Source organism: Megalobrama amblycephala, linkage group LG4, assembly GCF_018812025.1.
Source record: "Megalobrama amblycephala isolate DHTTF-2021 linkage group LG4, ASM1881202v1, whole genome shotgun sequence".
NCBI classification, from domain to species: domain Eukaryota; kingdom Metazoa; phylum Chordata; class Actinopteri; order Cypriniformes; family Xenocyprididae; genus Megalobrama; species Megalobrama amblycephala.
In genome coordinates, this window is record NC_063047.1 from 20,032,294 (window position 1) to 20,045,270 (window position 12,977).

The 12,977-nt window shown below is 37.6% G+C and overlaps 1 protein-coding gene across 5 annotated transcripts in view; it reads left to right on the forward strand.

Moving 5' to 3' along the window:
- bmp2k (BMP2 inducible kinase) overlaps positions 1-12,977 on the forward strand; it is a 41,490-nt gene that overhangs the window by 15,129 nt on the left and 13,384 nt on the right. For 4 of the 5 annotated variants that reach the window (XM_048188173.1, XM_048188169.1, XM_048188172.1 and 1 more), the window contains exons 2-11: positions 224-342; positions 417-522; positions 4,836-4,978; positions 6,314-6,435; positions 7,409-7,490; positions 8,462-8,594; positions 9,136-9,239; positions 11,265-11,344; positions 11,439-11,587; positions 11,693-11,883. In XM_048188173.1, the coding sequence (XP_048044130.1) occupies positions 224-342; positions 417-522; positions 4,836-4,978; positions 6,314-6,435; positions 7,409-7,490; positions 8,462-8,594; positions 9,136-9,239; positions 11,265-11,344; positions 11,439-11,587; positions 11,693-11,883 (1,229 nt within the window). The remainder of the gene's footprint in view (positions 1-223; positions 343-416; positions 523-4,835; positions 4,979-6,313; positions 6,436-7,408; positions 7,491-8,461; positions 8,595-9,135; positions 9,240-11,264; positions 11,345-11,438; positions 11,588-11,692; positions 11,884-12,977) is intronic. The other variant, XM_048188174.1, reaches the window with a different exon arrangement.

Here is a 12,977-nt window from a genome sequence, read left to right on the forward strand (position 1 = left end):
CTTTGTAAGTTATTTAATGTCAGAATTCCCCTGAAATTCCTCTTTGAATTCCTTTTGTTGGGAAACCCCCACATTTATTTGTGTACAACTGTCTATTGTTAAGTGAATGTAAACAGTTCTGCTTAATGTCTATCACTGGTCAAACTGCTTATTAAGATGTGTCGAGATCGCTGACCAGATAAACAACATCTAACCTTCTGTGTATGTGTGTTTGTGTATCCAGGAGGTTTCTCCATGGTGTTTTTGGCACGTACGCACAGTGGAGTAAGATGTGCCCTGAAAAGGATGTACGTGAACAATATCCACGATCTGAACATCTTCAAGCGGGAGATCACAATCATGGTGAGTCATGCTAAGATGTGTTTTTGCACGAGTACATCAGACGTATATATAAAATCTTTTTTATGTCCCCATAGAAAGAGTTGTCGGGCCACAAGAACATTGTTCGGTATCTGGACTCAACCACTAATGCCGTGGGAGACAGTGTATGGGAGGTTCTGATTCTGATGGAGTATTGCAAGGGTAATACAGCTTTGATGCAAACAAAACTATGGTATAAATATGCAAGCTAAAGTTATCTCTGTGTGTCCTTGTGTGATTTAAAGATCCTGAAATACAAGCTCATACTTGCATAACAGTACGTCCCTCTGACTGTTGTTTGACTTTCATTATAATCTTAAAGTGAAATACCTTTACAAAGTAAAATAACTTAAACCAGTGGTTCTCAACCTGCGGCCCGTCACGAATGCAAATGCAGCCCGCGATATGCCGACCACAATTTTAAAAAATAAATTATAGTTTTACAATTTATTTTTGTTTTTAAATTTAAATTAAAATGGATTAAACAAATATAAATTTGAGCTATAATGTTTCATTTAATTGTCATATAAAATAATTTTGGTGGGCATTTATTGTTTTTAGACGCGCCGACCAATAGAGACAGAGCGCATTTAGACCACAAGTTTTATAAGCTGTCGACCCCAAAAAACGAATGTTTAAGGACACAAAAGTGGATACAGGCAGTGAGACAGAGCACAACGGGTCATATTACTCTAAGAAATACACTGGAGGGGAACATATTCGGCGACAACATATGCTAAACAAACAAACAAAAACAAACCATTCATTATTTTTAACCATGTCAAAGAATTATTTCACCTGTCTGCGATTACGTTCCCCTCCAGTGTAGTTCTTATAGTAATATGACCCGTTGTGCTCCGTCTCACTGCCTGTATCTACTTTTGTGTCCTTAAATATTCGTTTTTTGGGGGTCGACAGCTTATAAAAACTTAGTTCTAGGTTTTTTAGCTTGTTTGCTGTACACAATGTCACTTGGCAGCTTTTAGACATTGTTCTGTTTTTTGTTACTAGTCAGAAATGACAAAGAGGCAGCCTCATGCTATATAAAGTCAATGGGGACTGTTGGATTGTTTCCCCCCCCCGGTGGGCGTGGTTTTCAGATTATGGCGCGTGTCGCTCTGTCTCTATATGTACTGACGCAATTACGCAGTTAACAAACACTTACAAGCGCGCTTTGGCAGAATTCCAACAGTAGCCATTATTTTTTATAAATTTAGGGCTCAAAATGGTCAAATTTGTTATTAGAAGAGAAAAACGAAATGAACATACAATGAAGGAACACATGCAAACAAGAAGAGTCGTAGCATCAGCAGTGAAGGTAAGAAGAATGGAAGAATCAGTTTGCTGTCAATGAGCGAGATGGGCAGCCTTCCTGTTTGCTCTGTAGTTAAGTAGCCTACTTGACATTTGCAAAACCTACAATTTCAAAAGACATGTGAATTGTGAATTCGATGCGTTTGTTTGATGTACTTGTATTTTAAATCAATAAAAATAACCGCATCAGCGCACCGCGGCTGAAATGAGGCCAACTCGGCCACGCACTTGCGGATCCAACGAGGGAATGCGACGTGACAGAATGCTTGATATCGTCAGAGATTGTAATTACAATGCACTCAGTGTTGTTTATAAAAAGAGCTGAGTAACATTTACTTATTAAGGTGTTTGTGGGATTGTTTGGTGACCATTACAAATGCTGCTGAAGAGAGTTTACAGTCATACAGAGTTAAATAGCTACTTAAATAATGACTTAAATAGTGACTATACAGTTTGTGTATGTTCATGGAGAATTATTATCTGATTACTGTAAAGCTAATGTCAGTAAGTTAGTCTTTATTTGGTGGAATACATTGTTTGCAATATCTAGGTATAATAATAATAATATTATCTGCTAATACCATAACATTAAATCTGATTGGTTTACATTGGTGATGTCATATGTAAATTATATGCGGCCCGTGACACATGCAGTTGGACCATTGTGTGGCTCACTGGGAAAAAAGGTTGAGAACCACTGACTTAAACAGTGCAACTGTAATATGAACAAATAAATAAATGTTTAAATTAGGGTTGTGCAATATCACAAATTTTGATCGTGAACGAATGCATTTTCTCCAAGATCTGCTTTTGAAGAAATATCGTAGCTACAGTGCATTCTATCAGTTGCTGTTCTGGCGTCTCTGTCTCAACATACTGTGAGATAGGGTTACACTCACGTGACACTGCAGCTATTCACAGTCATGAAAGTTTATTATTTGCATGTGTTTTAAAGCCTTGTTGGTTAAACATTTTATTTGCAAGCTGTTCTGACATGCGCTTTTCTGTGCACGCACAGCCGAAGCGTGTGCATCCTAAAAGCCTGTCATTCAATGCGCAAGTACTAAAGTGAGTTATCTTTCGCATCTTATTGCACTTAAACGCTCAAATACACACAAGGTTTACATAACCATAGTCAGTTATGCCTTAAAGGTGCCCTAGATTCAAAAATTGAATTTACCTCGGCATAGTTAAATAACAAGAGTTCAGTAAATTGAAAAGACATACACTGAGTTTCAAACTCCATTGTTTCCTCCTTCTTATATAAATCTCATTTGTTTAAAAGACCTCCGAAGAACAGGCAAATCTCAACATAACACCAACTGTTACGTAACAGTCGGGGTGTACGCCCCCAATATTTGCATATGCCAGCCCATGTTCCCAACATTATGAAAGGCATTAGACAAGGGCAGCCAGTAACGTCTGGATCTGTGCACAGCTGAATCAACAGACTAGGTAAGCAAGCAAGGACAATAGCAAAAAATGGCAGATGGAGCAATAATAACTGACATGATTCATGATAACATGATATTTTTAGTGATATTTGTACATTGTCTTTCTAAATGTTTCGTTAGCATGTTGCTAATGTACTGTTAAATGTGGTTAAAGTTACCATCGTTTCTTACTGTATTCACGGAGACAAGAGCCGTCGCTATTTTCAATTTTAAACACTTGCAGTCTGTATAATTCATAAACACAACTTCATTCTTTATAAATCTCTCAACAGCGTAGCATTAGCCGTTAGCCATGGAGCACAGCCTCAAACTCATTCAGAATCAAATGTAAACATCAAAATAAACACTGTACTTACGCGATTAGACATGCTGCATGACGAACACTTTGTAAAGATCCATTTTGAGGGTTATATTAGCTGTTTGAACTTTTTTTATGTTAAGGCAAGCGCGAGCTCTTAGGGCGTGGAGCACAAGATTTAAAGGGCCACACACCCTGAAGCGGCTCATTTCTAATTATGCCCCAAAATAGGCAGTTAAAAAAATGAATTAAAAAAAATCTATGGGGTATTTTGAGCTGAAACTTCACAGACATATTCAGGGGACACCTTAGACTTATATTACATCTTTTAAAAAAAAGTTCTAGGGCACATATAAGTGAACGTAAACAGTTGGGAGAAAACTGGATGCATGTCTGTACATTAGATCTGTGCATGAGGCCTTAAAATGACAGCAGCCTAATAATAAACCTGCTGCTGCTGGTCATAAATGTTAATCAAACAACAAAAGACAAAGAGAAAATCACTTACTGCTCGTCTGAATAACTTCAGTGTCTTTAACAAGTGTCAGTGTATATATAATTTATACAGTGAAGTCTATGTAGTGTTTTTTTTTTTTTTACATGAATACTAGGTTAATGTTAAATACACCTAGTGTGAAAAAAATAAGGCACTGTTTATTTCATCTGTGTATTATATTGTAATTGCAACTTCACCCACACCTACTTTGGCCTAAATGGTCTGTCAGTTAGTTTGGCCACTAGTTTAAATTTGTTTACTTTTTCTGATTTTCACATACTGTTTTAGAGGCACCTATTTTAGAGAACTGTTAACAGAACTAAACGTTCTGAAATTTCCTTTTTTTCTTAATAAGAGACCGTTCTTGGTTCCCAATTTTAGTAACACAAAGTTGTTCTAATCTAGAAGACTACAACTGGTTTCTGCAGGCAACTGAAGTTGGACAACAAATCCATTGTTGTTTTTGTTAGTAAAAACTAAAACTATGAAATTGTTTTTTTGTTGATTTGAAATAAAACTTAAAAATAAAATATAAATGTTTGATGAGAAACTTAAACTAAAAAAACCTGAAAATTAGAAATGTTGCCTTGGCAACTAACAAATAAAATAAGTTAAATTAAAATGACTAAAACTAAAAAATAAAGCTAAATAGAAATATATAAAAAAAATAAAAATGACAAAAGCACATAACAAAATTACATAAACTTAACCTAAAATAAAAATGAAAATTATGAAAAATAAAAGCATTTATTATTCAAATATTGATAAATACCATAATAGTATATAAATAAAACTAAAATAACACTGAACAAATCTGGATTTAATGGATAGCAAGGCCTTGTTTTTCCTTAACCCCCCATGATATTCCTAATCTGATCCTAATTTGTTGACTGAATTAATGTGTGTCATCTAGCTGGTCAGGTGGTGAAGCAGATGAATCAACGGCTGCACGTAGGATTCACTGAAGAGGAGGTGCTCAACATATTCTGTGATGCCTGTGAAGCTGTTGCCAGACTCCACCAGTGTAAAACTCCAATCATCCACAGAGACCTGAAGGTACAGTACAGAAACCACTTTAGTAAGACAACTACAGGATATTTCTAAGCAATTCCAGGTGGATATAAATTATTTGCATACAGTTTATTTGCAGCCGTTTAAATTAGTTCACTGCAGGTGTGAAGCTGTAGACACGAGCACTGGCGTGTCTGAACTTTCATCTATGTGATTTCATAAATGTTGGAAAGCAAGTATAAGACACTCTGGCTGATCACTGGTTCTCTTTTGTCTGACTCTGTTTGACTAGCTGGAAGATTTAATTTAGGACACTCCTTGTCAATTTAGAGAACCATGTTCTGACCATACCAGTTCAACACATTGATACCAGACATGGTCTCCCAAAGCAATTACTCTGCTCACAAACATTATTAGTGGCAAGCATTAGTAAAACCCAGGAAAAGATGGGCATGCTATGCTGTCTCTGTGAAAAACACCAGTCCTCGAAAGAAACAAGGCCACCCTTTTGGCAGACAAGTGTGGGAACAGGCCAATGGTGCCATTCAAACGAACACTTTTTCCCACCAGTCAAAACCAATCACAGTCTAAAATAATTGGGAAATTATTGAACACTCAAGCGGAAGAAATTTGTTTGTGTACTCATTTGTATTAGAGGGGCTTCCTCATGCGGGGCTGTTGTTTTTTATGTAACATAAGGGGATGAGAAACACTGGTGGCCAAGCTCCAAAAAAAGACATTAAAGTACTATAAGAATAGTCCATTCAAGACATATGATTTGTGTGATACACTTAGGTTGATGTTTTGGTTAATATAATTTTCTTCTGTAGTATAACCACGTTAAAAAATACAACTATAAAGCAGGATCTCATGATTGTCCACTCCAAGCTGCATTTATGTTTTTTTGATTACTGAATACATTCTCAAGATGAAACTGGTTTACTTCCTCTTTTTGTGTATTTTAAGTATTAACCCATTTAATCTCATGTGTTACATTTGTGACTAATTTAGTTTCAAGGGTCTGACAGGAATTGATGTATTTTACACAGAGTTGTCAATTATAAAAAGTGCAGACTGTCATAATTTAATGTGAACATTGCGGTGGTGCAAGTAGCCACGTGATTAGAGCGGTTTAATTAAAGATTGCTCCTTTAAAAATAATGTCTGTCACAGCTGGCAAAAAGTCATTGACATCTGTTGAATATTGGTATGCATATTCAATATGCAGAGAATATTATTGTGCTTGGAAAAACATCATTACCAATATTAACACTATTTAGTACTTCCTCCTTCCTCTCCTGCCTTTGTCTCTTGACTGTTGGAATTTACAGTGTTTGGACCTTTTAAAAAAAAATCACTAACAATTGTGTATGTTCACAGGTAGAAAACCTCCTCTTGAATGACCAGGGAAACTACGTCTTGTGTGATTTTGGAAGTGCCACACACAAAGTTCTGCTTCCACATAAAGATGGTATAACTGCCGTGGAGGATGAGATCAAGAAGTAAGACTTTCTGCAGTACAGTGAGGAGTTCTGAATTACTGTGGCATTTACAACTAGTACTTTCACTAGTACTATTCAACTAGTATCTATTAAAGTAATGTGTTAAACAGTAACTCTGATATTAGGGTGTAAATGTAACAATTAAGTAACATTACTTTATAGTTCATTTAATGACAAATAAATTGAAACCCTTTCCTTCCCTGTCCAGAAATGGGGTATTGTGCAAGTGATTTTACGCTACCATTCAAAAGTTTGGGGATGTTAAGAAGGTTCTGTAAGAAGCCTCTTAAGCTCACCAAGGCTGCGTTTATTAGAACAGAAATACAGTAAAACAGTAATATTGTGAAATGTTACAATTTAAATTATTTTAAAATGTACTTTATTCCCGTGGTGGCAAAGCTGAATTTCCAGCATCATTACTCCAGTCTTTGTTGTCACATGATCTTTCAGAAATGATTCTAGTATGTTGATTAGCTACTCAAGAAACATTTCTAACTATTATCAATGTTGAAAACGGTGGTTTTGCCTAATATTTTTGTGTGAACTGTGATAACATTTTTTTCAGGATTCTTTGATGAATAGGAAGTTAAAACACAGCATTCATTTGAAATAAAAATCATCTGCAACATTATAAATGTCTTTAAAACATGTTCTTTAAAAAAAATTGACCCCAAAACTTTTCAACGGCAGTATGTGTGTGTGAATAATGAGCATTGTAGTTCTAGAGAGTGTCACACTTGTGCATATTGTAGTGGACAGAATAACAGAATATGGGTGTTGACTCAGAGCATTAGTTGATTTGCTCTGTCTCGAAGCTTGTATGTGCGGCAAATTTACATTTTGTCCATGTAATATAAAGGAATTTACAAAATGTGTTAAACTTGTTTAGATGATGTAATTTCTTGTCACTAGTTCTGATGCAAGGAAGTTAGTGCTTTTAAACCTTCCATTGTTTTCATTCTTCTCTGCTTAGGTACACAACTCTGTCATACCGCGCCCCAGAGATGATTAACTTGTACCAAGGGAAAGCCATCACCACAAAGGCTGATATTTGGGTAGGCACTAAACTCAAACTGACAGACACACACACACACACACACACACACACTTGTGTCCTCATAAACCATGTATACAAGAACACACACATATTCATTCTCGCTCTCTCTCTCCTCCACCCACTCTCTTCTCTTTCATTCCCTCCCATGTCAATCTCCAACACATAAACAAGCTGGAGAACTGGTTTGGTCAGACTGACAAAGCAGACACAGATGAGAAACCGGTTTCCTCTGTAAATGAGGGCTCTCAGGGGTGTGCTTACCAGCTATCCTTGAAATCCTGGCTTTGTTTCAAAGTTTATCCTTTTTTTTGTTTTAGTTTTTTTTGTTCTGTTGCGTCATAAAAAATTGAGGCATGTATCAAGGTGCAATGGTGTAGAAATGTTTAAGTTATACTGTAACGAGATGCAATCAGAAATTTCAGACATGTTTACTAGAGCTGAGGAGTGGTGTAATGTGCATGTAGGCCTGATGGAAAGCAGTAAAGAAAAGAGTTTCCTGATTTCTGGCAGTGTTGTAAAGACAGGAATGAGGGCCTCATGAAGGCAAACTTCCTCTTTAACTTGACATGCTGTAAAAGGTAGGTAGCCTAACCTCATTTCACAGCTCTTCCTACTAAACAAATGCAGGACTGAATAGAAAATAAATGGTCTGCCCTTAGTTCCATGAAGGTCCTTCAGTGGAAAGCTCACATTGTGATAAATTTCACCAGTGCAGATGGTAGCAGTTCATGGTCATCGTGTCAGAACTTGCCTGGGTAGGAAGAGGAAATGTATGACAATACTTCCTGCCCGTTTGCTCCGTCTGAAAATAGAAAAAATTCTCAGAATTCATCTCGTACGACACAGAGCAGCTGTCAGCCATTTTAAGTGTTGTCACAGTGCAGTATTTACTTATTAGAGCAGTGAAACCTGATGTATTGAATGTCTTTGTGTGGAATTACAGTTTCTTGTTTTCTCTCTCTTTCCCAGGCGCTTGGATGCTTGTTGTACAAGCTGTGTTTCTTCACACTTCCATTTGGGGAGAGTCAAGTTGCCATATGTGACGGAACCTTTGCTGTTCCGGACGGTTCAAAATTCTCCTCTAAGTTGCACTGTTTAATAAGTAAGCAGCTTTCAAATATTCCCAAGAGATTTGAAATGATTTTGGGTAAGATGGTTTAATGTGGGTGGGTACACAGGCTGTGGTGGGATTTTGAAATTAAGCTAAGCAATAGCTCCACCCTCTGGTAGTATAGAGGTACTGCACACTTGTGTCCCAGCTCCCCTTAATGAGAGAATTCACCCCAAAATGTCATTCTTAGGTCATTCCAAAGTTGTATGACTTTCTTGAAACATAAAAGAAGATATTTTGAGAAATGTTCCCATTACTTGAAATATGATTGGGCTGGTTAGAATCTGAATGTCTATGATTGTTTATATATTTCTAAATTAAGGGGTAGTTCATCCAAAAATAACAATTCTGTCATCATTTTCCAGGCACCATGTAAGTATTGTAAGTGGTTCATATTACGTGTGTGCTGTTTTCCATTCGATATGAATGACTGAATTTTCTTTTTTTTGGGTGATCTTTTCTTGAACGTTCATTTAGATTGAATATAAGCCTCTGTTAACTGATAACTGCCATTTTTCTTTCATTCTCTCAGGATACATGTTGGAGCCTGATCAAGAAAGGAGACCTGACATCTATCAAGTTTCTTACTTTGCCTTTCGGTTAACTGGAAAGGAGTGTCCAGTGCCAAATCTTTTTGTGAGTTGCTCACACATAGTACAGACTGTCAGCCCAAAATTAAGTTAAAAATGACATGAAACACAATTTTTAAGTTTTACATTTACATTACATTTACATTTAGTCATTTAGCAGATGCTTTTATCCAAAGCGACTTACAAATGAGAACTGTAGAATCAATCAAAACAACATGAGAACAACAGTACGTAAGTGCAGTGAGAAGTCACAGTTTTGACAGTAACGTGCTCGTAGCAAGGATTTTTTTTTTTTTTTTAATAAATACACAAATAGATGGAAGAATAGAAATCAAGGTAAGTGCTACTATTACTGGGTCAAATGCTGACGAAAAAGATGCGTCTTTAGCATTTTTTTGAAAATGGCTAGAGACTCAGCTGCTCGGATAGAGCGTGGCAGGTCATTCCACCAGCCAGGAACAGACCCGGAGAAGGTCAGTGAGAGTGATTTTGTGCCCCTTTGTGATGGCACCACAAGGCGCCATTCACTTGCAGAACGCAGGTTTCTGGAGAGCGCATTAGTCTGAGGTAGTGAGTTAAGGTATAGCGGTGCAGAGCCAGTGGTCGTTCTGTAGGCAAACATCAGAGCCTTGAATTGGATGCGAGCAGCTACTGGCAGCCAATGAAGACTGATGAAGAGAGGAGTGACATGCGCTCTCTTCGGTTCGTTAAAGACCAGTCTTGCTGCAGCATTCTGGATCAGTTGTAGAGGCTTGACAGTGCATGCTGGAAGGCCAGCCAAGAGATCATTACAATAGTCCAGTCTGGATAGAACAAGAGGTTGGACAAGAATTTGTGTGGAATGCTCCAATAGGAAGGGTCTAATCTTCCCGATGTTGTACAAGGCAAATCTGCAGGACCGGGCCGTTGTAGCAACATGATCTGTGAAGCTTAAACAATCATCCATCACCACTCCAAGGTTCCTGGCTGTCCTGGAAGGAGTAATGGTTGACGACCCAAGTGAATTTAAAGGTTATGATGCAGTGTTGGGTTGGCACCGACCACAAGCAGTTCCGTCTTTGCAAGGTTGAGTTGAAGGTGGTGGTCCTTCATCCAGGCAGAAATGGCTGTCAGGCAGGCTGCGATGCGACCAGCAACCGTCAGATCATCTGGTTGGAATGAGAGGTAGAGTTGTGTGTCATCAGCATAACAGTGATAGGAGAAACCATGATCCTGAATGACAGATCCTAGTAGATGGAGAAGAGAAGTGGTCCAAGCACGGAGCCCTGAGGTGATGTGACTTGGACACCTCACCTCTCCAAGATACCCTGAAGGACCTACCTGAGAGGTAAGACTTGAACCACTGGAGTGCGGTTCCCGAGATGCCCTTTGACATGAGCGTTGATGAGGCAGTGGAAACGAGTACAATCATATGTGTTTTGAAATCCTATTCCTATTCTGACTGCTCCGATCAGATTTTACAGGCTTTTCTGCCTGTCACTTTCTCATGCCACATGTAAATATGTCAGATGTTGTTGTGGGAAACATGCTGAAAGTTGTTGCAGAAACAAGGTTGTGTGCGAAATGCAGGTTGAGTGGAAAATTACAATATATTGCTAGTCAGCCTGGTCTACGTGACACTTTGAAAAGACAGCTGGAGATGGTAGCAGTGAATAAAGCTGCACATTCAAGCCTCCTACATTTATGCCACTGCCTCATAAGACTTAAAACAAGAGATAGCATGGTGACATAAGACAACATCTGCATTGCAAACTGCATTGCTGTTGTTTTTTTTTTGGCATAGGCATACCTACACATCATCATTGCCATAGAGACCAACAGATATTCAAAAAAACAAAGAGCACCATGAGAAACACATGAATTGGATAATCACAACAAGGATAATCAATCATACAGATCAGATTCTAAATTAATACACAAATAGTCGGATTTGGACAGACAGCATGAATGTAGTCATAGATTATGGGGAGTTAATTGAATTGATAGTTATTTTTTGCTAATCTCCTAGTATGATTCAGAATTATTACTATTTAATGATTTTTTTTTTTTTTTTTTTTTTTTGGCCACACAGAACTCTCCCCTTCCCACTTCATTGCCAGAGCCCCTTACTGCTAGTGATATTGCTGCTAAGAAGAGCCTGACAAAAGCCAGGTAACATATTAGAGTTTGTGTTACTTTCAGATTGTTTAAATTCAACAAACCATTTAAGTTGAGCCTGTTTTCACCTTATTTCTTTTTTCATTAGAATAACAGATTCAGTTGGACCAACAGAAACATCAATCGCACCCAGGCAAAGACCCAAAGCTGCAAATAGTAATGTTTTGCCCTTGTCCAGCTCTGTAACTCCTGTGAAAATGACTGTATCCTCAGGTACGGTTAGCAACGGCCAGAAAGGTGAACAATATAATTAATATTTTCTTAAATATGGTTTATGTTCTGTATTTTATTTTTCCTCTGGAGAAATTAGCTTTGACTATACAGTGTGTGTTCCTGTTTCAGCTCCTGGGAATGGGCAGCAGTCGGCTGCGCAGATGCCGAGCAACAGTCAGCAGAACAGAGTGTTACAGCAACTGCAGCCTGGAGACCTTCGACTACAACAGCTACATCATCAACAACAACAACAGCAGCAACAGCACAATATCCACCACCAACAGCAAGTCACTGCACAGCAGCTACAGTACATGCAACAGGTAATGAGTGGCTCAGGATGTGCTGCAGGTTTTGGGGCTTACTGAAGATTCTCTGTAGATTTTGGATCTTATGATTAAACCATTTTCCTGCATATCCTTATCTAAAATGACTCTATTTAGGCACAACTGCAATTTCAAGGGTTCATATCTGCATCAGATGATCACATGATGACTACTTTGTTTACACATAATAAACAACCAAGAATATGGTGGAACTGTTTACATTCGACAGTTCTGATACACATTATCATGTTTTGATTTTTTTGATTTTTTTTTTAAGGAATGACTTCCTAGTTTGAGAACATGAATTTGATTGGTACTACATTCAGAAACTGCTCAAATCTGTTATCTATAATATACACAAAATCCACAATAAGTATTGTTTCTTGGTATTGCAGTGCTACACACACTGGTGGCGCTGTTTGTTTTTAATTTGACTATCTATGCACAGTTGCTGGTTCTCTGGTTAATCATGCATCTTTCTAAGTCACAATGTTACAAGTAGCGACAAATCTTTTCTTTCCTATTATAACATACATTCGAGAAAAATATTATCAAGAAAGCCCATGTCGATTGGTTCTGTCCATCGGTTGTTGGTTGAATGAGATCTTACAGTCGATTGTAGGAAATGGGCAGTGTTTAAGTGGGTTAAATTATTGGAGAAGTCCAGCATGTTACCAGATGGAAGTCTATCATTTCACTGTTTCAAGTTACTCAATTTTGATTAAGAATTGAAAAAAAGGAATTGAAAAAAAGATCAATAAAATGTATTTAGAAAATTTTGAATTTATTTCATGCTGACTTTAATGGGTCAGATGGACATTGGCCTATTCTGAAACTACAAGCAATCTTAAAAGATAAGGTAGCCAATTCTCAACCAGCATTGTTACAATGTCGGTAATATATGTAAAGGTTTATTTGTCAGCAAAGTGCGTCGTTTTGTGTCATTCGGTGGACTTTTGATAGTTTTAGGTCTTTTGTTACTACAGGTCGAGCTTCCTAATTTCAGATAGACAGGATGATGGCTGCAGAATCAAGTGCATTATGGGTGTTTTGGCCATAGATTTTTTTTTTTTTTCCTAGTCATGTAGCAT